The 26,768-nt window shown below is 36.4% G+C and overlaps 1 protein-coding gene across 1 annotated transcript in view; it reads left to right on the forward strand.

Moving 5' to 3' along the window:
* The window catches only part of LOC115210487 (E3 ubiquitin-protein ligase RNF113A), a 53,976-nt gene extending 27,487 nt beyond the window's left edge, over positions 1-26,489 (forward strand). The window contains exons 5-9 of the mRNA XM_029779089.1: positions 1,792-1,898; positions 11,225-11,314; positions 15,600-15,687; positions 23,507-23,613; positions 26,461-26,489. Coding sequence (XP_029634949.1) covers positions 1,792-1,898; positions 11,225-11,314; positions 15,600-15,687; positions 23,507-23,613; positions 26,461-26,489 — 421 coding nt within the window. The remainder of the gene's footprint in view (positions 1-1,791; positions 1,899-11,224; positions 11,315-15,599; positions 15,688-23,506; positions 23,614-26,460) is intronic.
* The last annotated feature ends 279 nt before the right edge of the window (positions 26,490-26,768 follow it).

Genomic DNA, 26,768 nt, shown 5'->3' on the forward strand with positions numbered 1-26,768 from the left:
AGTGGGCTGAAAAGAATTTCATGCAGTTCAATGCTGAAAAGTTTCAAGCTTTATGCTATCAGCATGCAAAACTAAATGCAATACCCAATAAATACACTGGACCTGGAGGGATTGCAATCCCAGAGGCACAATTAGTACTTGACCTGGGTATTTACATGAGTGATGATGCAACCTTTCATGTGCATGTTGCTAAATTGGCAATGAAATGTAGGCGGCTGACCGGATGGATTCTTAGAACCTTTAGAACAAGAGACCAGGAAACTATGATGGTCCTCTGGAGGACACTTGTCCTAAGCCACTTTGACTATTGCTCTCAGCTATGGTCACCATCCAGTGTCAAGTTAATCACAGAACTTGAGGCGATCCAACGAAGCTACATGAAGAAGATAGCCTCTGTGCAGCATATAAGCTACTGGGAAAGACTCAAGAGATTAAGACTCTATTCCCTGGAGCGTAGGCGAGAAAGATATGCCATAATATACATCTGGAAGATCCTAGAAGGACTTGTCCTAAACTTTGGCATCGAGAGTTACACAAATGCTAGAACTGGGCGCCACTGCATAGTGCCGAGGACTCCAAATTTGCCATCAAGATGTAGGACAAGATTCTGTGATAGCCTGGGCTTCAGAGGCCCACAGCTCTTCAATATCCTCCCGAAGAACCTGAGAGACTTGCATGGGGTGAATGCCGATGTCTTTAAAATAAAACTGGATCTCTTCCTGTCAGGTGTCCCAGATGAACCAACTTCATGGCAGGAGGTGCAGATGAGGGTAGCTGCATCGAACTCTCTCATGCACCAAATGGCAATTGCTAAAAAGCATTCGTGAAGTAAAATCATGTAACAACACCAAATGGCGGTACCCCAGCATGGCCACAGCTCATGAGCTGAAACTAGATAAAATAAAAAAATAAAAAAATTGAAAAGGAATAAAGTTAACTAAATGGAAAATTTTTTGCACATGCATCTAGTTACAAAATTAATAATAAATTCTGCAGATGCTTAGAAGAAAATTATAAAATAATGAAAAGAAAAGGAAACCTTATTAATTTGGGAAATGAATAAGTTTTTCATGTAAACATATAAATAAGTATCTATAATGGGAGGCAAGGTTTATGATATTGGGTGAATATTGACTTCTCCCATTAAGTATTGTTCTTCGTGTAGTTCAGGCTCCAGCAGCTGAGGAAAAAAGTACAAATGCAATTCACAATCGGTTTATTTACATTTTTCACAGAATATGTGAAGTGTGTTGCTCTCAGCATACCATCTTAGGCTGTGTGCATTTTGTTGTAGCTCCGTTAACGTGGGCCCATTGCCTCTAGAGATACAACATGCAGAAAGGACTGGCTTGGAGACCCAGCCAGTGAAGTGTGTTCAGCAAGCGCTTGTGGTGAAAAGAGAATGAATCTGTTTTTGTTGGGCCCTTTATATCCAGTTTGCCAATGTGAGCCTCATTGTGATCTTGTGCATGGCAAATGGATGCCGGTGAGGTCTTGCTCCAGTCTCAGAGATGGCAATGGCTGCCACGAGATCTCCAATATGGCACTGACCGCTTGTGCTGCTACGTATTTATTTATTAAATTTAAGTGATGTATTAATGGGAGTCGATATCATTTAAAAATTATGACTATTTAAAAAAAAATTGTAACCATAATTTATAACTATAAATAGGACTGAATGTGTTAAAATAATAGCTGAAATTAGGCATTATATTAGAAGAGTATTAAGTAATTATCATGCATTGTTACAAAGAATGACAAAATATAAAAACTATTCACTTTAAATTTTAGGAAAGGTCCAATCAGAGCACCTGCCAATCTTCGTGCTACAGTTCGGTGGGATTATCAGCCTGATATCTGTAAAGATTACAAAGAAACTGGCTTTTGTGGTTTTGGAGGTATTTAAATCTTTTTTGCAATTGTTTATGATATAATTATTTCTGCTTCTGTTGGTGATATTTATTATTTTTAATAATGTATTTCTAACAATGTTTGTACTGTACTATATGTAATTATAACACAGAGTTGATTACGTAAATGTAACTTTTAGGATAAAATGATTTTATAAAATCTAAAAATAGTTTATTTTTACCTTAAATTATATACCGCATTTGACGGCATATAGGACGCACTTTTTTCCAAAAAATTTGGCTCAAAAAATTGCCCTGCATCTAATATGCGAAGTCAAGACCCTCCCGTAGGCTAATCTTCTCCCAGACGCTCACTAACCTAGCTTCCTAACAGCAATCATTTTAGAGAGTATACTGAATGCATTATGTTGTAGCATTGGCATTACAGAGGTTGTCATGTCCTTCACAAGACTAGACAAAGAGTTTTATCATTCCTATGTTGTCTCCTTTCATTCAACAGCTATATTGGAATGTTTTGTGTATCTTTTATTGTGGCACCAGCATTAATGAAGTAGCCTTCTACCCTGCAGAATGACATGCTCCTCTGTTCAGAGTTATGTGACCAATAAAGTTGTTAGAAGAGAGAGAGAGAGAGTGATTACAGAAGATTAACTTGGATGAGAAAGAAAAAGAAGTGCGAGTATGAAGAAGAAATATTGTGATTTGAGTGACAGTATAGAAGAAAATGGTAAAATAGGAGTGACAATGCTTGAAGGAATAATGAAAAGAAGCAATAATAGGAGGATGTAATGAAAGAGACAGTGATATATATAATATATATATATATATATATATATATATATATAATTTAGAGAAAAACCACTATTAAACAATTCAATAAAGAAAGATGTTATTCACACCATATAGAAAACATGTACTATAAAACAACCTTATTTAAATCAATAAAGTACAATAAATAGTAACAGTAGTAAAAAGACTAGGCACATTTCATGGCTATATTTTTAAATAGATAATAATAAAATCAATTCGATTCAAAATTAAATCGAACTAAAATTAATTCTATTTAAAAATATAGTGACTCTCATCAGGTCTAAGATAAAAAATAAAAAATAATAATAGAATAAATGTACTTATCTTAATTTATACTAATTATCAAATAAAAATATAAACTTACCTTGTCGAAGGATTTTTGTTAACTACCAATTTAAACATAAAACGTTGAACTTAGCGTTTATAAGAAATATATCGCGTGAAAATATGGCGTAAATAGAATTTATAGAAGAAATAGATAGAAATATTTATTTAAGCTATTAAAATTAAAATTACAAATGTATTTTAGCTGTAAGAATAAGGAAGAAAATTAACTTTAATATACTATTAACTTGTACATCTTATGGAGTTTCTACCAATGTTTCTACCTACGCTTTTTCTACAGATCAAGCAGGGCCATCTACTTAAAGGGATTTGTGATTTGACTGCCTTCCTAATTACTAAGACTTTGGTTTTTGCTAGGTTAACTCTAAGGCTTTTCGATTCTAGACCTTGCTTCCATACCTGAAATTTCTTATCTAGTTCTGGTTGTGATTCAGCTATAAGAACAAGGTCATCAGCATCGAGGAACTCCCAGAGACAGCCTGTCTTATATTTTTCTGTTATTGCCTGGAGGACTATGATGAACAAGAGGGGGCTGAGCACTGATCTTTAGTGAACCCTTACTTGTACCTTGAAACCTTCATTGTACTTGTTACCAACTCTCACCTTACTGGCTTGTACTACTCTCACCAACCACTCATCTATCCCTAGTTTCCATATTGACCACCAGATAAGGGATCGGTGGACCCTGTCAAAGGCTTTCTGCAAATCAACAAAAGCCAACTACAAAGGTTTACCATTGGCTATGTATTTCTCCTGCAGCTGCCTTACCAGTCATTGGGTATGACTCCCTCGTGTGCAACCTGATTGTTATGTCTTGTTATGATCTTCCTCCACACAAACATTCACTCATTAAATGTCATGTAAAACCTATGATTTCTGAAGTTATGCTCTTTCTCCAATGAAGTGCAACTGTTCTTTGATCCAGTTTGTAAGGACATTGCACTCAAACTTCGTACTGATGAGTTTTATTAGAGTTATCTTCAGGATAACAATATGAGAGCATAAGTAACATTTAAAGAATTTTATTTTTACAAAACATCTTCAGCACAAATTTGAATGACTTCCTTGCCCAGTTTGAATTTCTTTATTAAAAATCATTGCAGCTTGGAATTTCTTTGGTGTCCAGAAGTTCTTAACACTTAATGCTGTTAACATAACAAATGAAAATGCAAAGCTGTTATGTATGATAGAGGGATAGGGACAGATGTCTTGCTGTAGGGAAGATACACAGTTATCTCAGTTGGAAAAGAAAGAGGATGGTGATGATGTCTCAGGGTGTAACCTCAAGTTATAGAAAGATGAATATAAGAGAAGTGGTAACGACAAGTAAATTCATAGTAGTATGAGAAGTGAATGGCAGATGGGCAGCAATGGGCTAGAGGGAAATGCAGTGAGTGGTGAAAACAGATGGAGGCATAGTTAATCCTGAATGTCAGTTGGAAGGAAAGATGGGGGAAGGTGTGAGTCAGAGAGGTAATAGGTGGCAGCAAAGTTGATGTGAAGTGTGTGAGGGGGTGGGGTGCCAGAGACATGCACAATGCCAGGGACATAGTGACAACTATAGTAAAACCAATGATATAGCTGATTGACAAAAATTCTTAAGGTGGAAGTTCTCTTATGTTTTTCAGTAGTTATATAAATAGAAAGAAACATGAATAATAAGATAGGCATGGCTGTGAGATAAGAACCTTGCTTCCTAATCAATAGTTCTGAGTTCAGTCCCACTGCATGGCACATTGGGAAATTATCTTCTACTATACTCTGGGCTGGCCAAAGCCTTGTGAATGGATTTGATAGAGGGAAACTGAAAGAAACCTGTGTGTGTGTTGTTTTTATCCTCCACCACTGCTTGACAACCAGTGTTGGTTTGTTTACATCTCTGTAACTTAGCAGTTTAGCAAAAGATAGTGATAGAATAAGTGCCAAACTTAAAAAATAAATACTGGGGTTTGATTTCCTTGACCAAACCCTTGAAGGTGGTGTCCTTGCATGGCTGTAGTCCAATGACTGAAACAAGTAAAAGATAAAAAAATAATAATAAGCCTTGATAAATGTGAAAAAGCTACCTTCATCAAAGAGTAACTGTCAAAAACATCCAATGTTGAATTTGATCAAAAAATTGCTGATATACTCCCATGGTATAAATACTTGGAAGTATTGGTTGTAATAGAATCCAGCACTCAACAGTTAGGGAAAAGATCAGAAAAGAATGCTATCACAATAATTGAATGGTCAAGTGCTGAAATTTGTAAGCTTGATAGAAAAATTCAGAAATTTTCAACAGTGAATAAAATGCACCACCTTAAAGCAGACATCAAATGATTCTTCTGACTATGAAGAGAAGGAAGCCATGGACTCCTACAACTTGAATTGTCAGTGAAAATTACCATAATCGGTCAAAACTCTTATCTGAAAAACTTTTATATCCTTGACAAATGTTGGAGATATATAATGTAATGAAGTGGAGGTAAAATCAATGTGTTCCCATGATGTACTTTGCGAGACTCCAAAACGCCCTCTCAACAACTCCTATCGACATTTCATCTCAACCAATAGGCTACTCTTTATAAGAGTTCAGCTAGTCCATTCTTCTAATCCCCCAGGGGTATCAATGACTCTCGCCACAACATCTCCTCCTTCGAGATTGACGTTTGTTGGAAGTTAATATTATTTTTATTTATTTATTTTTCTTTCATCACATCTCCCTTTTTGAGATTTTTCTTCTAGGGAAGTTTAATATTTCTTCCATTTAGGCACTCTTTCCAGCCGTTCTGTTTGTTTCCTCTTTCTTGTGCTGCTATGCCTAGGTTCAATTTCTTGTGACATTGGAACATCAAAAGTGTGATAGAACACTTCCATGGGTATCTCTTTTCTTTTTTCCATATATATCTACTTTTTAGCTGATTTTGCCTATTCTTTTTGCTACTACCCCATCTTCCCAACCATGCCTTCCATTTTTATATATTTTAAAATACACCTTGTTCCTGATATTAAAATACTTTGTTGTATTTTTCGTGTTTTCCCTGTTTGTTTTTCTTACTGGTTACAGCTTGTCGAAAATTGACTTTATTTTTTGAGCAAACATTAGTTCTGCCAGTGACTTACCTGAAAAAGTGTTTGGGTTTGGTGTTATTGTGCATTGTGTCAATGCTGTGTCATCGACTAGCTTGTTTTTTTCATTTCTTTAATACTCTTTTTAATGTCTCCACAAACCTTTCCGGTTGCCTGTTTGATTGTGAGTGATATGGAGGAATAGTGATATGTTCAAAAATTCTTAAATTCATTCGTCATGAATTGTGTACCGTTATCAGAGACTATGGTATCCAGACACCATACCTAGTTAAAAGTTCATGTAGAAATCCCACTGTTACTGTGGATGTCAATTTGTTACATTTACATATTTCTGGCCATTTTGAAAAGCTATCTACCATTATTAGATAATATGATTGGTTTAATGGTCCGGTGAAGTCTATGTATAGTCTGGACCATGGAATATTGGCCTTGGGCCTAGGTTGAAAATTTATAGGAGGTGATTTCACTGCAAAAGCACAACCTCTTCAAGATTTTACCAACTTCTCAATATCTAGATCCATTTTTGGCCAGTAAAAGTAACTCCTCATAAGTGGCTTTTTGTTTCTTCTGATATCACTATTTTTTTCATTTTTACGGTAAACTTGTCTGTCTCTGCCTTAATTTTTATTTCCTCCAATGTCACAGGCAATTCATGCACAACATTGCACAATATATTTTTAATTTTATTTTCGGCTTTTAACACCGCTATTACTGTGTCTTCTAGTGGTTCTCTGTATTTTGGTATTAACCTTGACAAACCATCTGCATGTCTCAATTTTTTTGATGGCAAATACTTCATTTTGAAGTTGTAATTCAGTAGGATTATTCCCCAGTACGGCAATCTGTTGGTTGTATGTGTGGGGATACCCTTTTTTGATCCATAGAATGACAATAATGGGTAGTGGTCTGTCTGCAGACGGAACCTTCTTCCATGTATAAATTTATGGAATTTTTTTACTGCAAATATGATGGCTAATGCCACTTTTTCTATTTGAGTGTAGCTTTTCTCAGCTGGCAATTATGAATACAAAGCATGAGCCACTACTTTCAGGCTACCATCTTCATATTTGTGTAAAATCACAGCTCCAATACCACTTTCACTAGCATCTGCTGCCACTACTATTTCTAAATTCAGATCAACATGTGATAACAATAATTCTGATGTTAAGACGTTTTTAGTTTCTTCAAAAACTTTTTGGCATTTGTCCGACCAGTTCCACTTAATGTCTTTTTTTAACAAGCTATTCAGAGGTGCTCTTAAATTGTGCATATTTGTTATGTATACCTGGTAGTAATTTGCAATCCCCCAAATGGCTTGTAACATTTTAATGTTTGTTAGGGGAGGCATATTTTTTTATTGCACTTGCCCTAGGTCTGTGTCTGCTCAGCATACTGACTCTGAGATTCACTTTTTATGGGTATGTTGTCAAGTTAAGCTACAGCAAAATCTGAACTTGCGAGCATAATGTCCATAACTTGTTGGAAAATGCCAGGTACTAACTTTATACTAAAGGGGAGTCAATTTAATTTATACAGCCCTATATGGGTATTTATTGTTAATAATTTTGAACATTCCTCATCGACTTTTACTTGCAAATATGCTTCAGATAGGTCCAAATTTTAAAAAATTTTCCTCCATTCAACTTTGCGAAAATTTACTCTGGACTTGGTAATGGGTAATTATATAGCATCAAACATTCGTTTAATCCTGTTGAAAAATCAGCACATACTTGGATTTTTTTTTTTTTTTCTTGACATAAACTGTTGGGGATGCCCAACAATGCCAAGCTTTTCAAGACTATCCAATTCTTCGTTGACTTGTTTCAATGCTGTGAAAGATAGCATTCATTTAGGTTTAAATACTGGTATAGTGTTTTCTTTCACTTGAAACTTTGCCTATGTTGGTGCAAAGACCCAATTCTTCAGAAAAAACTTCAGGAAAAATCTTTTAAAATTCTTTTTTTAAATCCTCTGATGCCTTATTTGTACTGGTGGAAGAACCATTCACAATTTTGCAAAAAATAATTATGGGAAGGTCCCATAAGTTAAATAGTTCCATCCAGTCTGTTCCAAATAAATTTGTCATATTTTTCAACACAAAAACTTTGGCTTTCAAGGATTTGCCATGAAATGTCACATCACTAAACATTTTGCCCATAAAATGCAATTTTTTTCCTGAAACACTTCGCACAATTTTCAAAGTTTCCTTTAATCTAGGTTTCCCTGTTTTTCTCCATGTATCTGTATTATTGTGATATCACTGCTCATATCCAATTGTAACTTGGTATTCACATTATTAATTTTCATAGACACAAATTTTCTTTTCTGAGCCTTGCTTAGAATTTTTGTTAGCAATACATTCTTTCTAGAATTGTTTTTGCTTGACCCTTTTTTTTGTTTCACTTATACAATGTGACTTTTTATGTCCAATTTTCCCACACTCAAAACATATATGATTTTTAAAAGGACAGTTACTTCTAAAATGTAAACCACTGCACCCATAGCATGGATTTGGTCTTGACGTTTGTTTTCCCTTATCCATTTCAGGTTGATATGCATGTATATGAGAGCAATCTTTTACTTTAATTTTATCCATGTCATGTCTTAAATTTATAATTCTCTGACGTTCTTCAGCCACTACCTGTAGATTTAATTTTTGGTCCTGTTCTAATTTTGTTAATATCTGGGAATCTTTGAAAATATGTAGAAAAAGTAGTACCTTCTTCTAGGTTATAAATAAATTCTCCAATTGAGTTTGCTACGCCATCTGATGAGAACAAACCTGAAGTGTTTTCAGACTTCTTCAACACTACTTCCTGCAACTGTTTGTATTGTTGTTGTTGCTGTTGTAGTTGTTGTAACTGCTGTAGTTACTGTTGCAACTGCAATAAGTCTTCCATGTTAATGATTTTTCTTTGATTTCGTACCAAGAAAAACATTTTAATATCCAATGCAAGCTTCAAATATCTCGTTGCCACATTTATATCCTTGACAAACGTTGGATATACATAATTTAATAAAGTGGAGGTAAAATGAATGTGTTCACATGACGTACTCCATGAGACTCGAAAACTCCCTCTCAACAACTCCTATCGACCTTTGGTCTCAACCAGTATGCTACTCTTTATAAGAGTCAAGCTGGTCCATTCTTCCAATCCGTCAGGGGTGTCAATGACTCTTGCCACAATAAAATTCTGTGTACTGGATCCTAAAACTTGTTTTAAGGTATGAAAATAGCAAAAAATTGTATTCAGTAACAAAAAAGCAAGAAAATATCTGAAAGATTATTAGTGAGGGCTAACAGTGCTGATGTTGACAAAACTCTTACCCATCAATGGTTAGTTTCCTCTGGTTTAAAATCAGTGATGGAAGGATTTTGTCATAGCAGCCCAGGATCTACCAACTAGAAGAAGCTATCAGGCCAACATCTTAAAGAATGACTGCAGCCCAACATGTTGAGTGTAAAAAAAAAAAAAAAAAAAAAAAACCAGCCTGAAACCACCAATCCCGTCATCTCCATGTGTAACTTCCCTTGTTCCCTTAGAATATCTCAACAAGCATGATAAAGCTACTCAGTATATCTACTAGGGGATTTGTGAGGAACCTGCTTCATCTTGGAAACTGGTGGGAACACACACCACTTCCAGTGCTTGTAAATGATCATATCTCTCTCCTATGGAACTTTTCCATTCAAGTTGACAGAAAGACAAATGCAAATAGGCCAGATTTATATTGAAGGATTTCACTTCACATGAAAATCTTGCCTCCTTATTGATATAATACTCCCAATTAATATAAATATATCTATCAAGACCTACCAACAGTTGAGCAACCACAAACATCTTGAAAAAGATTGGCAAGACTAGAACAATACCTGTGATTGTAGGTGTTCTAGGAATATTAGCTAAAGCAGCTGATAATTACCTGTCATTTCTCAGGGAATCCAAAAATGAAAGAAATTCAGAATATAACTCCAAAACAATCTTTTTTCACTTATCAAAAGCACATTTTCTAAAATAATTCCTCTTACAAATTCAAGGTACACAAAACACAAATCCCTGTCAACGAACTACATTCTTCCCCCAAAACATGACAGTTATAAACCATCCTAGTCATAATGCCCATTTGAAATTAAAACTTGCAGTCTCTTGAGGTCTGTGGGTGAGACTTGTATGAATACAATGCACAGTCCAAACATTATAATGATGATAGTAATAACAATAACAACAAAGAAACAAAGAGGATAAAAATAAAATAATTAGAATAAAAATAGAATAAAAAATGAATTTACAAAATAAATTTTGGAAAGTGGAATATGGAGGGATGGAGATAGAGCACCTCTTGCATAAGATGTATAGGTGTTACTCTGTTCAGACTTGCAGTTGAAACTATGCTTGTACTCACGTATGTAGAAAAACTCAGTGACTTGCGTCAACATAATATCAGAGACATCACTAGATAAGATGTCTAACCTAAGTCTTATTTAGGGAGCCATAATGGCAAGTAGATAGAATTGGGGTGAGTAATAGAGCAAAGAAAAGTTTTAAATGCACTTTTTAAAAAGGCTGTAGATGGACATGTCCGCTTTACCGCAAGTTCTGGAACAGGGTAATTAAATATACTGGTAAGGTGATTAAAATTAAAACATAGTATGACAAGCAATTTGATAGTGTTCTGTTTGTAGATGTGACACCAAATAGTGAACTAGCTGGTATATTTAGGAATACCTCTAACTTCAAGGTTGTTGAAAATTCAAGCAGACCTATTAAATCTTTCGTTGTTACTGAGTTCACCTCCCTCCAAAACCATAAAATTTGTAGAGTTAATCAACTGTATCCTTCAGCCAACATATGTATTTCCCTCTCTGTGTTTGATATCATTCATTATAGATGAGAAATATTATAATCTTCAAAACTGAATATAAACTTTAGATTTCTTAAGGTGGTGAAGTGATAACTTGAATGACAAGAATAAGTAACTGACACCAAATTGTCAACTTATTTTATTTGTATATTGTCATTTGTCATGGTAAAAGTCACTAAAGTAATAGAATGAAATTCTGCAAAGTCATTTAAAAAATTTATTTACATTTTCAGAAAAATATTTTCTGATCCTTTTTATTTCAGATAGTTGTAAATTTCTTCATGACCGTGGGGATTATAAGCATGGCTGGCAGTTGGAAAGAGAAATGGATAAAGGTACTTATGGAGAAGGTGGTAAGTAAATATGTTGCTCTATACAAATATAAGTAAAAACTGAATACTGGGATGATTGATAAGACCAAATGGATGGTTAACATTAGTCTAAGATAGTGATTAGGATGTTAAAAAATGAAAGGAATTTTTATGAGGGTAGATAGAATGAATAATGTTCAGAATGTAAATGCGAGGGGGTACCCAAAAGAAACTGGAATTTTATAATATTATTTTATTCACCTACTTTTACATGTTTACACTTTTATTGCCTTCAAAGTATTCTTCATTTGAAGCAATGCATCAGTCCAGATGCATTTTCCACTGTTCATAGCAGTCCTCTTGCAAAGTGATGCTTTTTAATGCTTCCATCATATTTTTCATCTCTTCCACATCTGTAAAATGTTTTCCTTTAAGGACTTTTTTCATTTGGGGTGATAAAAAAAGTTGCTGGGAGCAAGATCAGGTGAATAGGGAGGGTGGGTAAGCTGGGTCATTTTTGGTTAAGACTGTCTCACCCTGAAGGTGGTGTGTGCAGGCACATTGTCGTGATGAAACCAACATTCTCCACTTTGCCACAGGTTAGGATATTTTTGTCTCTCTGCGTCTCACATGCGCTTCAGAACTTTCAAGTAAAATGTCTGGTTAACAGTTTGACCAGGAAAAATAATAAATTCTGTGTGAACAATTCCTTTCGCGTCAATGAAACAAATCAGCATTGTCTTGATACTGGACTTCACTCAACACACTTTTTTGGGGTGTGGTGACATTGAATGCTTCCATTGACTTGATTGCTGCTTCATGTCCAGCTTTCATCACCAGTGGTGACCTTTGAAAAATGACCTTATCAACTTCTAACTGTTCTTTCAGTTCATGACACACATTCAGTTGTGACTGCTTTTGATTTTTTTTGTGAGCAAATGAGGCACAAATTTTGCTGCACCTTTTTTAATTTGCAACTCCCTTCTCAAAATTCATTGGCAGGAGTTCCATGATACACTAGTCATATCAACAAGCTTGTTAGTTGTTTGGTGACAATCTTCCAAGATCAGTTCATGAACTTTTAGGATGTTTTCATTCGTTCAGAAAGTGAAGAGTTGCCCTGAATGAGGTTGATCTTCAAACAACAAGTGACCACTCCAAAACCGTGAAAACCACTCGTAAACTTGTGTTTTGCTCATGGCAGTATCCTTGTAAGCTGTTTAAAGCATGACAATTGTTTTGGCTACCATTTACCCCAGTAGAAAATAGAATTTCCTGGAAGCATGCTGTTCCTTCATTTCAGCCATTGCAAACATTGACAAACAGGGGAGAAGCACTACAAAGCAATGCTGTACTACATGGCAATACAACTTCAGACACTACTGCTGGTTGGCAGACTGATGCCTGAGGGTTACATCAAGTTGCTTCTAGCAGCAGAAGTCTGAACTACAACTAGTTTGTCCCACAGAAAACATTTCTAATTACTTTTGAGTACCCCATTGTATTGGGTTGTCACAAATTCAATAATTTCTTTTCAATATTATTGGAATTAACACATAAAATACTTTTATCATAGTGTTGTATGGGGCTTTGTTTTGTAGCTCTATTTTTACTCTACAACTTTTGTTTACCATTTTTGATTAAATTTTACCTCTTTTCAGACATGGTAATGGAGTGCTAAATAGGAAAAGAAAATGGGCATTTTTGACACTTTCTTTTTGCTTTCAATTAAGATTCTTTTTGCTTTCAAATAAGATTATGGCATTTGTGATATGTAATGAGAAGGTACTATTACTGAAAGAGATGCACAGAAATTGTTTTCGTAGTTGGAGAGGAAATTTGACCTTAGTATTTCAGCCAACCTGTAGAGTTCAATGAGGATTGATTAAATGAGCTCATCCATGAGTATTGCACAAATCCACTAAGGAATTGGCTCAGCAGGTGGGATGCTTTCATGATATAGTCACACATTACCTTCACATGATAGGCAAGGTTAAAAAATTCAGTGATGGGGCCATATACACTAAATAAAGAGATAAACTCCAGTTGTCCTCTATTCTTGCCAGTTTGCTCACAAAGGAGAGAATGGCTGAGTCCCAATAATCAAGCAACACCTTGAACCAAGTGAGAGCCACATCCATGCAAGACAATGATTTACTTTTGGTGGGATTGGGAAGAGCTAATCCACCAGGAAATACTTGAAAACAGCCACACCATCAATGCAGAGCTTTATATTCAGCAAATGCACTAGCTCAGTGATGTATTCAAGCTGAAATGACATGAGTGACAACATGGTGTACTTCTTCAGTGCCCCACTCCTACTGCTAATTTGACCAAAACACTGTTCAAGAGCATGTTTAGGAAGTTCTACTGCATCCACTGTAATCTAATATAGCTTCTTCAGATTATTACCTTTTTCAGTTGCTGTCCAGCAGCCTGAAAGGTGTTTTGATCAACAACATGGAGCTGAAAATGTGGCTTCATGAATTCTTCAAGTCAAGACCTAGTGATTTCTACCTTCAATTGACTAACTAGTAGAAAGTTGGCAAAAAGTTCTGAACAATGAAAGAGAATATATTATTGACTGATTTGTTAAAATTGTTGATGAAAAATAAAGATCAAAATAAATGGGGGGAAAAAATGAATTTATTTGATAGCCTAGCAAGTTCTTAATAACTAGCCCCAAAACTTAGACTGAAGTGTAGAAGTTAGAATGAGAAAATTGTTTAAACTTTATGCTATCATATAAAAACATGAAACTATTAGAATTATATTATGTGAAATTCATAAAATACCTGAATAGGTATTGATATCAAAATTTAATTCAGAACTGAGTTTTCTAGAATAAGTAGAAAATATAAGCTCTACTAAGAATTTTTATTTTATGTAGCAGGAATATGGCTGATTTGAATTTAGACTACGTATGGTATACTATTGCTCCTTCCCTCTTCTGTTAGTGCTGTATAACTCAATTATCTGCATTAATGGCTTCATTGTTTTCATGCTCTTGTAAAACTGACCACTTCTTGTGTTGCCATCGTTTATGGTGAATTTGGTATTGACAAACACTGTGGGTTCTGCATTAGAATAGCCATAATTCATCATCATCATCATCATTGTTTAATGTCTGCCTTCCATGCTGGACGGTTTGACTGAAGCTGGGCTAACAGGAGCCTGCACCAGACTTCTGTCTGATTTGGCAGGGTTTTTATGGCTGGATGCCCTTCCTAACACAAACCACCCAGCTGAGTGGACTGAGTGTTTTTTTATGTGGCACCAGTATAAGCGAGGTCAGTTTTGGCAATGTTTTTATAGCTAGATCTCTTCCAAATGCCAATCACTTTACAATGTGGACTGGATACTTTTTATGTGACATCAGTACTGGCAGGGTCACCAAGTAACTTGCAAGATAAAGATTCTTTGAGAGGGAAAGGGTATTGGAGAAGGTGATCTTGCGTCAGATGATGATAGGTTAGAGTGAGACAGAGAGATAGAAACAGGTGTCTTTCTGTAGAGGAGGTACATGGTTACCTGGCCAGAGAGAGAGAGAGAGTGATCAGGAATGAGGACAGAAACAGGTGTGTTACTGTAAAGGAGATACTTGGTTACCCAGCCTGAGGGAAGAGCAGAAGGAGAGAGAGTGAGAGAGAGAGCATGGGAGACAGCAAGAATGCAAGAGAGCAGGAAGGAGATGGTGGCAGAGTGCCAGGCATACTCACAAGGGATGGGAATCAGAATATAAATGGGATGGTAGAGCAAAAGAAGAGAGAGATAGATCATGGCAATAATATAAATGGCAGGACATTGCCAAGGAAACATGTGTAGAGAGTGGGGAAGAGAAATGCAGTGAGTGGTGAAAACCTGGGCATATAGGGGAGTGGGCTACCAGATAGTAATGATACAGTGAACAGGACCATGAGGACAGGATTGGGGAGTAAGAGGTAAGTATGATGCATAAAATAAGAGATGTGAGGAAAAGAAGAGACGTAGTTGCAATTGTATATTTCTCAAAGGTAAAAATTTGGCCAGTATCAGAAATATAAGGTTGATTTCCTTTAACTGTTGCTGAAAGAACACTTCTTTTGGCCAATGGACCAGTCTTATTGCTCTATATTTTACTCGTGTTTGACTAAACAATATGAATGGAATAAAATTATTTTGTCGTATTTGATGGCAACTTTCTCATGGGAAAATATATTACTTTTGACATACTCATTTTGTCAAAATCTGTTGTGAAATGAATTAATATTGTTCTGAAGCAATCACAACTGACATTTATTTTTATTTTTATTTTTAAATATTGTTCTTATTTTCGAATTTCATGAAGAAAACTATGAAATCAGCAGTGATGAAGATGATTTACCTTTCAAGTGTTTTATTTGCCGGAAATCATTTGTAAATCCAGTTGTTACAAAGTAAGTAAATATAGTCCAGCTTTGTTGAATAGCTCTGTTTCTACACAAGCAGACCCATGGCATGGCAGTAATCAATCAAATGCTTAACCAACTTATATTAAATAACAGTTCATGTGTAGTACATAATGCAAGCTCACTGTAGTGATGACAAGATTTACCAGCTTCATTTAGGCAGATTCTAATTCTGTGTAACCAATTAGATATGGACATAATGAGGAACAAACAGTACACCTGACATTATCTTCAAGCTTTATCATGTGATGTTATACTGCATTTCTCACTAGATTTAACCACCTGTTCATTTGTTTCGGCTTTGGAGCCTACTTTTGTTCATAAACAGACATCTTTGTGCCAACTTGAATCACTTACTTGGTGAGATGTTTCTGAGAAGATACATCATCATCATCATTTAACGTCTGTTTTCCATGCTGCAGTGGGTTGGATGGTTTGACTGAAAGCTTGGGAGCTGCACCAGGTTCCAATCTAATTTGGTACAGTTTCTATGGCTGGATGCCCTTCCTAATACCAACCACTCCAAAAGTGTAGTGGGTGCTTTTTATGTGCCAGTGGCACAACACCAGCATTTACCACAACTATGATCTCACTTGGCTTGACAGGTCCTCTCAAGCGCAGTATATTACCAAAGGTCTCAGTCTCTTGTCACTGCCTTCTTGAGGGCCAACATTTGAAGGGTGCTTTCTGTTCCACTGGCATGGGTGCCAGTTACGCTACACTGGCATTGGCCAAGAGTATGATTTCACTTGGTTTGATGGGTCTTCTCAAGCACAGCATACCACCCAATGTTTGAAGGGTGCTTTTTATGTGCTACTGACAAAGGGTAGAATAATTTTGGGGCTGTAGCCCACAAATAGGACTGGCTATAGTTGACAGTGAATATATAACATAAATTAAGATCATAAAGAATAGAGAATAAAACCTGTCAAAGAAAGTTAAAATTAAGAAGAATGGGTATACACTCTTCTACAGGAACACATTTATAGACATTCACACACACTCATGTCACCAAGTGAATGTCATTTACTGTGGTTATAACTATCAAGATGGTGGTATTGGTGGCAGACTATCATCTTGCACCCTGCTGTGTAGAAGATTCCACAGATGACCACTCGTTAGGAGATTGGTTCAGTTGACATGCTCACATGTACACTTATGTCAGTGTACCTATGTACAACAAGTGAGAGCAACATGCCAAAGAGAGAACTCAGTATATCTCATGGGATATCTTTTTTTACACCAAGCATCTGAAGTGACACAACTGCAGAATGGGTCAAAATGATTGTTGTGCTGAATAAAGATTCATTTCCTCATCAATATACATGCATAACCCCCCCCCACATATATAAGTGCAGGTGTAGCTATGTGATAAAAAGCTTGCTTTGTAACCACATGGTTCCAGGTTCAGTCCTACTGCATGGCATCTTGGGCTTGTGTCTTCTACTATAGTCTCGGGCCAACCAAAGCCTTGTGAGTGGATTTAGTAGATGAAAAGTGAAAGAAGTCTGTTGTGTATTGGGTCATCCCTCAAATAATGCGTTTTTTTTCAATTACATGAACTAAAAGTTGGAGGGGTGTGGGATAAACTACCTGCATCAACTTGTTATAAAAGCTGGTAGTAATTTTAGTACAAGTTTTGAAGAGTGCAGTTCGATTTTAAGTTATTTTTTCAAGGCTATAATGGGAGTGACAAAGGAGCATATTCAGCATATTTTGCTTTTGAGTTCAATAAAGGCAACAATGCAATGGATAGTGCAAAGAATATTAATGCAGTATATGGGGATTGGGCAATAAGTGTAATCCAGTTTCAACAGTGGTTCCAGAAATTCCAAGCTGGAAACTACAGCTTGGAAGACGAGCCTTGTCCTGAAGATCTGTAGAGCTCAACGAGGGCATTCTTCAAACCCTGGTGGAACAAAATCCATAATAACTGTTAAGGAACTAGCAGAGAATCTTGGATTTGGTCATTCAACCATTCATTGATACCTGCGTGCCATCAGAAAAGTCAGCAAATTGGGTCAATGGGTTCCTCATAAACTTTCCAAGTCTAATTGTACGCAGACAGTGAATGTGTGCTCTTCTTTGCTGTCATGTCTATCAAATGCACTATTTTTGGACCAAATAGTGACTGGTGACGAGAAATGGGTCTTCTATAAAAATGTCTAGCGCCGAAGATAGTGGGTAGGGAAAGGAGAAACATCAGCACATCAGGCTAAAGAAGGCCTTCAGCTATGTAAGGTGTTGTTACCTGTTTGGTGGGATATGAAAGGTTTAGTCCACTTTGAACTTTTAAACGCAAACCAAACAGTAACAAAAGAGATCTGCTGTGAGCAGCTTAGGTCAGCACTAGAAGAAAAATGACCATCCTTGGTTTCATGACGAAGGTATTCTTCCATCAGGATAATGCTCGCCACATAAAGCAAGGACGACGTTCCAAAGGCTGGAGCAGTTTCAATAGGAAATGATGCCCCACCCACCATACTTGCCAGACGTTGCCCCATCTGATTATCATTTATCAAAATCATTTGGATGGAAAAAATATGAATGCTGTAGACAAGGCCAGAACACTGGAGGAGTATTTTTCGTCACAGAGAAGTGAATTTTGGAAGAGGGGCCTTGCAAGTCTACCAGATAGATGGAAGAACATTGAAGAAAATGAAGGAGAGTATATATATATATATATATATATATATATATATATATATATACATACATACATATTCAAAATTGTTGCCAGGGTAGCTCTAGTTGGCCTGCTTCTGTGAAACTGTCTAACTCTTGCTAGCATGGAAAATAAACATTCAATGATGATGATATATATATATATTTTACTAGTTTCAGTCAGAGGCTCAGGCCATGCTGGAATACCACCTTTCAGTGTGTTTTGGTTTCTTTTCTGTACTGTTTCTCATGAAGTAGCAAGTTGGATAGAGCTGGTTTTCTTTGTGCCTCCTGCTGCAATGTTGGTTCATCTGGTATCTCAGATAAAAATTTGTCTAAACATTCTTTGAAAACCTCCACATTTACACCTTGCAAATCTCTGAGGTTGTGGGCTCTTGAGACCCAAGCTGTTACAGTACTGGGTCCTTATTCTAGTTGGAAAATAGGTCATTGGTTGGTATAGCTTTCAATTCCAAAGTTAGGAGCTGGACCTTCCAGGATCTTCCATATGTATATCACTACTGAGTCATTCTCCTTTGTTTAGGGGTGCTAGATTGCCTCAAGTTCCACCACCAGTTTGACACACTACAGCTGTGATTCCCAAGCGATTTTTGGCTATGCCCCACCAAATCATTTCTAAAATCCTGATGCCCCCTTGTGATATTTAATTTTTGTTATTCAAAATTTGGTTAATGTTTATAATATTACTCGGAAACAAAATAAAAAAAAACAGTGCAATGGACATTAAAAAAAATGTGTACGAAACGAATATGAAAAAAAATACTTGGAAATCAATGGGGAAACTTTGGAAAATTCACAAGATCCTAGTTTTTCCCTCATAACTTTTAGGATAATGTTTTTTTTTAAAATGAAATTTTATATAAATACCTTTCACCCGGCATATATTACGATTATAAAGAAATTTGTGGGAAAATCTTTTCTGAGGGGTGGGGAGAGGACTTTGGAAAATTCACAAGATCTGAGTTTTTTGCCCATTACTTGGTGACAGTTTATCATGGATAGCAGGTATAAATCCAAATTTTAAATATTCCACTGAATATTGATGAACTTTTTTTACTTGCACTACTCATTTTATGTAGTTTTGAATCGGCATAGTTATAGATTTCAGCACCCCCGACATTGGATGATCATAACTTTCAGAAAAATTGGTATTTTTTAATGAAATTGTCTACGAATATGTATTATATCATGTAGATTCTGAATATAGAAAATTTGGGGGTAAAGTGTATTCAGAGGGGTTGGGGTGGGGAATTTTGGAAATTTCACCGGAGTCAACTTCAATTCGTCTTTCAAGAAAATGGATATTTTTTAATGAAATTCTCTACAAATATACCTTGGACTATGTAGATTCCAAGGACATAGAAATTTTGGGGAAAGACAATTGGGGGCTATTTTTGAGAACTGTTCCCCAGTGACGAGTGTTTATGAACAAGTCATCCATATTTCTCAAAAATAGCCCCCAATTGTTTTTCCCCAAAATTTCTATGTCCTTGGAATCTACATAGTCCAAGGTATATTTGTAGAAAATTTCATTAAAAAATATCCATTTTCTTAAAAGACGAATTGAAGTTGACTCCGGTGAAATTTCCAAAATTCCCTACCCCAACCTCTTTGAATACACTTTACCCCCAAATCTTTCTATATTCGGAATCTACTTGATATAACACATATTTGTAGACAATTTCATTAAAAAATATCAATTTTTCTGAAAGTTATGATCATCCAAAGTTGGGGGTTGGGACAGAAATCTGGATGCCTTTGAATCAATTTCAGTTCAAGCAAATTTTTTCAACAATTTCTTCAAAACGATTTCAGTATAAACTTTTGGAAAATATGCTCAAAAAGAAACAATATTCCGTGAATCTTTTCAGATGATGGAAGTTTTTTCTTAACTTTTTGCTGAATTCACAAAACTGGCTGGTGGGAATAAAATGACCCATTAATTTTCATCTCTATTCATATATATATATGTGTGTGTGTATGTGTGCATTACCAGTACCATAAATCTCTCTCTCTCTCTCTATATATATATATATATATATATATATATATATATCTATCTATCTATCTGTTTCCCTCTCTCTCTCTCTTTTTCTGCCTCTTTCTCTTCCTTCACTGACGCTACTTACTTCCACTCCATTTCAACCCATTTCACACCATTCAATTCTTTCATCCCTCACCCCGCAACGCCATTTATTGTCCTATCAACACTCTGCAGTACCACATTTGTCTTGCGTCCCTAGATTTTTTTGTCGTCAGAGACAAAAGTCACTACTCTTAGACACACCTGCACACATAAGTCTCTCTCCAGTTTGTTTCTCCATAGGGAATTAAGATGGCATTGCTTTCAGTACTGACCACAAGGCGGTGAGCTGGCAGAAACATTAGCACGCCGGGCGAAATGCGTAGCCGTATTTTGTCTGCCGTTATGTTCTGAGTTCAAATTCTGCCAAGGTCGACTTTGCCTTTCATCCTTTCGGGGTCGATAAATTAAGTACCAGTTGCGCACTGGGTCGATGTAATCGACTTAATCCGTTTGTCTGTCCTTGTTTGTCCCCCTCTATGTTTAGCCCCTTGTGGGCAGTAAAGAAATATATACTACATACACACATGCATGCACACACACACACAAACACTCACACATACAAACACACACACATACGTGTTTGTAATTACCTACATGTTTTCACATACCACTAAATCGAAGGAAATAATTTTATTCCCCCTTTAGTGACATCAGATCTTATGAATATGATGAAAACAACCTGTTGTCTCTAATGTGTCAAAAATTTGCTAAAATTGTCCACAGAGAAGGGATGTAAATTTTTTTTTTAATTACTCATTTCCGAATTACCCCCTTTCTCTTATTGGTATACTAAACATTGTGTACAAAAGGTATATAAATTCAACGTAACCCTACGCATACCCCACCAAAATATTACCATTTTTCCTGGTTCTGAATAATCTCAGAATCCATCCAGCTACTTGCCTTCACAGTGTTGCCATCTTGGTAATATGGAATGTTGCATAATTACTTATGTGGATTCCCAGGTCATGTACCGACTCTGACTCTAGGATTGTACTACTCCCTGGTCCTGTGTATTCTTGTCGTAGTCTGTTTGTGAGCAATTAGAGCATTTGAACCAAGCTTTGAAGAAAAAAAGACCCGCTTTAGTGAATTGAAAAGCAGTGATGTTTCATCAGGACAATGCGCGACCCCACACTGCAAAGATCACATCACAGAAGATTGAAGAGCTTGGTTGGGAAAAAATTCCTCATCCACCTTATTCTCCCGACTTTGCTCCTTCAGGCTACCATTTGTTTCGTAGTTTACAGAATCATTTGGGGGACATAACTTTCGCAAGTCAGGAGGTGGTCGAAACTGACATTTCAGAGTTCTTCACTTTGAAACGAAAAGAGTTTTACATTGATGGGATTAAAAAGCTTGTAAATAGATGGAAGGAAGTCATAGATAATATGGGAAAGTACATTATAAAATTTGACCACTTATTATAAAATATAAAATTTGACCACTTGTTTTCTTTATTCAAAATTTGTATAGAACTTATGGGATGATCTGATATTTATGTGTACATTTGTCCTCCACCACCATTGGACGACTAATCAATGTTGAACTTCACAGCTTGGCAAAGAGAGACTGATAGAATAAGTATCAGACTTAAAAGATAAATCTTGAGGTCTTTTTGTTTGACTAAACCTTTTGAGGCAGTGTGCTAGCATGGTCACTGTCCAATGACTGAAATAAATAAAAGATAAAAGATGCAAGATAAATTAGTTGTACTTCACTAAGTGAGATCTTTGTTGTTTCTTTTTTTCTCTGGAACTGTATAAAAGTCATTTAAAATTTTTCTGAAACTACATAGCAGTTAGTTTAAATTTTAATTTTCCAATTGTTAGATTGTATTTAAATTTTGTGTACCTGGAAACTAATCTGAATAGTTCTTGATGTTTTAAACTTTTAAACCTATTCTTAGTACACATGCCTAAAACAAATGGGAAGTCATTTATTGAATTTCCTTTGTTAGGTGTTAACAGTCATGATACATACAATATTTCAGCTAGTCTTATGTTCTCATGGCTCTTTGTAATAGATATTTTAATTTGCTCAATTGGTATACTTCCTTTATAAGTACCTTTTTAGATTCTATTCTTGTTTTAATAGTTTATGCACACAACTCTATATCTTCTTACTAATGTATTTTAAACTTTACTAACGTATTTTAAAACTATCTACAACTTATATATTCAGCTTTGAAATCTTTGTTAATTATTATGTTATGTTACGAACATTTTTGGAAAATAATTAAAAAAAAATTGTTATGAATTTTTTTTAAAGGGAAAATAACTAAAATGTTGAATATGACACGATCAGTTTTGCTTTGACTTAATTTTGAATCAAGAAAAATGTATATTTTTACACATTTTGATCACTGCAACTAACAATTATTATGAGGGTGTCTGCAATTCTTAAAATAATTTGGTTCCATGTTGCTATTATTTTAGTGTCTACTCTGTTTATCCACTTAACTCAAACTCTTTTGCTTTATAATTTATCAGATTGATACTTTCATTGTATATTCATAAATTAAATGTATTCTTTGCATATGTGATCAATTGTTGCAAAGCACTGATATTCAATACATGAGTATGTAATTTGAATATAAAGTAGTTTCGTAAGTTTTATTTCATAATCGAATATAATTATGGTAAAAATATAAAAATCTGACCCCTTAGGCAATTCTTTTCAATATTGTTTTAGTTTGATAAGTTCTTATTTATCAAAACCAAAACTTTTTCAAATAATTCTTCTTGTACTAAATATGTAGGAAATTTCTAGATATCACTTATCTTACTACTGAGTAAACCTGATATTATTTAACTTTGCTTATTTAACTAATCTAGTACTGAATATATTATTAAATCATAGGTTTCTGATAAAATGCTTAAGTTCTTCATCATCACCACTGCCACCACCCTCCTCTCTTATTATTGTCAACATAGTTATTATCATTAATTTTATTACTGTTATTGCTATGATGTTGATTAAAATGTTATCTTTAATATTTGTTTTAGTTTGTTAAAAATAATAATTCTTTTGTAGATGTAAACACTATTTTTGTGAGAAATGTGCATTAACACGTTACAAGAAATCCCAACGTTGTTTTGTATGCAATGAACAGACAAATGGTGTGTTTAATCCTGCAAAAGGTATGAATCTTGCAGATATTTTGCTTGTTTTTTTTTCAGTTTCAGAGGGTATAAAGTGATGTTAACTTTTTTTTTTTTTGTTACTACCATATTTCAGTTGAAATACAATGTCTTTGTTTCATTTAATTTTTTAAAAATAATGAAGAACTAGGTTGGTCATTACCTATTGCTATGCTGCTGCTGGTAAAAACATTTGTTAATCATGCATGTAACTTCATAAATTGTTCATAGTGAAAGTCTTTTTTGAAGTCTGTGTTGCATTGTCTATAAGTTGAAAGACATACAGAAACAAACACACACACAAATAAACAACCAAAGAAAAATACTATATATATATATATATATATATATATATATATATATATCATCATCATCATCATCATCATCATCGTTAACGTCCGCCTCCGCGCTAGCACGGGTTGGACGGTTTGACCGGGTCTGGGAAGCCAGGGGCCGCTCCAGGCACCAGTCTGAATCTGGCAGAGTTTCTACGGCTGGATGCCCTTCCTAACGCCAACCACTCCGTGAGTGGATTGGGTGCTTTTTACGTGCCACCTGCACAGGGGCCGGAGGGTCCGGCATCGTCACGATCGGATTCGAGCATTTTAACGTGTCAGCGGCACGGGGGCAACGAGGTCCGGGGTACTTTGGGGATTGGGGTATTTTGGGGATCCAGGGTACTTTGGGGATCCGGGGTACTTTGGGGATCCGGGGTACTTAGAATGGGTAGGGGGGTACTTAGAATGGGTAGGGGGGTACTTAGAATGGGTAGGGGGTATGTGAATTGCTGCAGAAAGCAGCCCGGGTCTTTGTAGTCACAGCATATCTCCAGAGATCTCGGTCCTTCGCCATTGCCTCAGTGAGGCCCAATGCTCTGAGGTCATGCTTGACCACCTCATCCCATGTCTTCCTGGGTCTACCTCTCCCCCTGATACCTTCAACTGTTTGGGAGTGGCACTTCTTCACACATCTCTCTTCATCCATCCGCAGCACATGACCATACCATCGCAAGCGTCGCTCTTGCACACCACATCTGATGCTTCTTATATCCAGCATTTCTCTCAGGATACTTACACTCTGTTTTGTGTGTACACTGACACTACACATCCAGCGGATCATGCTAGCTTCATTTCTTTCAAGTCTACGCATGTCTTCTGCAGTCACAGCCCATGTTTCATTACCGTGAAGCATGGCAGTTCGCACACATGCATCATATAATCTACCTTTTGCTCTGAGGGAGAGGCCTTTTGTTGCCAGTAGGGGTAGGAGCTTTCTGAACTTTGCCCAGGCTATTCGTATTCTAGGTGATACTCTCTGTGCATCCACCTCCGCTACTAACTTGGTCTCCCAGGTAGCGGAAACTATCAACTACTTCTAGTTTCTCTCCCTGGAGTGTGATGGAATCTGTTTTCTGAGTGTCTGTTGTGTCTATTGTCCCTGTGCATCTGCCGCACATGAAAGCTATCTTATCTGTTAATTTCCCTTTAATGTTGCTGCACCTCTTATGTGTCCATAACTTACATTGGGTGCATCTTATGGAGTTTCTACCTGTACCTTTCCTACAGGTTGAGCAGGGCCACCTACCCGAGGGATGTGTGTTGAGTACCTCTTGCTGCTTACTAATACTTTGGTCTTTGCTACATTTATTCTAAGGCCTTTGATTCCAACCCTTGCTTCCATACCCGAAATTTCTCTTCTAGTTCCGGTAGTGATTCTGCTATGAGAGCTAGGTCATCGGCATAGAGGAGCTCCAGGGGCATCCCGTTTTGAATTCCTCTGTTATTGCTTGAAGTACTATGATGAACAAAAGGGGACTGAGGGCTGAGCCCTGGTGCACACCTACTTCTACTCGGAATTCTTCACTATATTCGTTGCCAATCCTAACCTTGCTAACAGCCTCTCTGTATAGAGCCTGTACAGCCCTTATTAGCCATTCTTCAATAATCATTGATTAGAGAATAAACATCAAATTCAGGCCAATGACTTTATATAACCCCCTGCATTTCATCATATACAAATAATACCATGGCCTTCAACATGTGAAAGAAATACATATTTCTTGCACAGAAAGTAAAAAATATATATGTGCATGTGAAAATACAAAATATATAGAGGAGCCTGTCTGGAAAAAGCATATACAAATTAACTTAAAAAGGGCATCAGAATGAATTACTAAAACATATCAATCAACTCAAAACTTTTTGGCCCTGGGGTAAATTTTTGTTGAGGGGTAAAATTTTTTAGTCGATTGATATGTTTTAGTGATTCATTTTCAGAATCGAAATCGATCAATGGAAATTGCAGATGTGTTACCAGTGCCGGTGGCATGTCGAAACTCCATTTGTGAAGACCCGTTGAGGCAAGTGAGGATCAGAATTGAAATCGATCAATGGAAATCGATCAATGGAAATTGCAGATGTGTTACCAGTGCCGGTGGCATGTAAGAGAACCTTCCGTTTCGCGACCGTTGCCAGCACCGCCCTGTTTCGTGTCCGTTGCCAGCCTCGCCTGGCCCTCGTGCCGGTGGCACATAAAAAGCACCATCCGTTCGTGGCCGTTTGCCAGCTCTGTCTGGCACCTGTGCGGGTGGCACGTAAAAAGCACCCACTACACTCTCGAAGTGGTTGGCGTTAGGAAGGGCATCCAACCGTAGAAACACTGCCAGATTTGACTGGGCCTGATGAAGCCTTCTGGCTTCACAGACCCCAGTAGAACCGTCCAACCCATGCTAGCATGGAAAACGGACGCTAAACGATGATGATGATGAATGGTAAATTTCATCATAAAAAATTGAACCTGCTCCATTTTGGGATTGTTTCCTCTCATTTTCCCTTCCCTTTTTATTAGTTTCAAGCATTGGACTGTGGATACGCTAGGTCACCACATGCTAAAGTATAGTACTAAACGTATAATCAAACAAGAGCACTCAGAGAGCACAAACCTCCACTAAGGCAACACTGACATCCTTTCTACGATTGGCCAGAGATGATTTAAAAAATGAGAATATCTGAAATAAACTTGACTGCTCTCGCAAATGAGAATACTAAAAATGAACCCGACTACTCCCAAAAATAAAGTAAAAAAAAATGGAAAAATAATCTAGAATCCTTGTCCAATACCTGATCAATCCCAGTGATAGTCATGGAATGTGAAGT

The sequence above is a fragment of the Octopus sinensis genome, linkage group LG4, assembly GCF_006345805.1.
Source record: "Octopus sinensis linkage group LG4, ASM634580v1, whole genome shotgun sequence".
Taxonomy (NCBI): domain Eukaryota; kingdom Metazoa; phylum Mollusca; class Cephalopoda; order Octopoda; family Octopodidae; genus Octopus; species Octopus sinensis.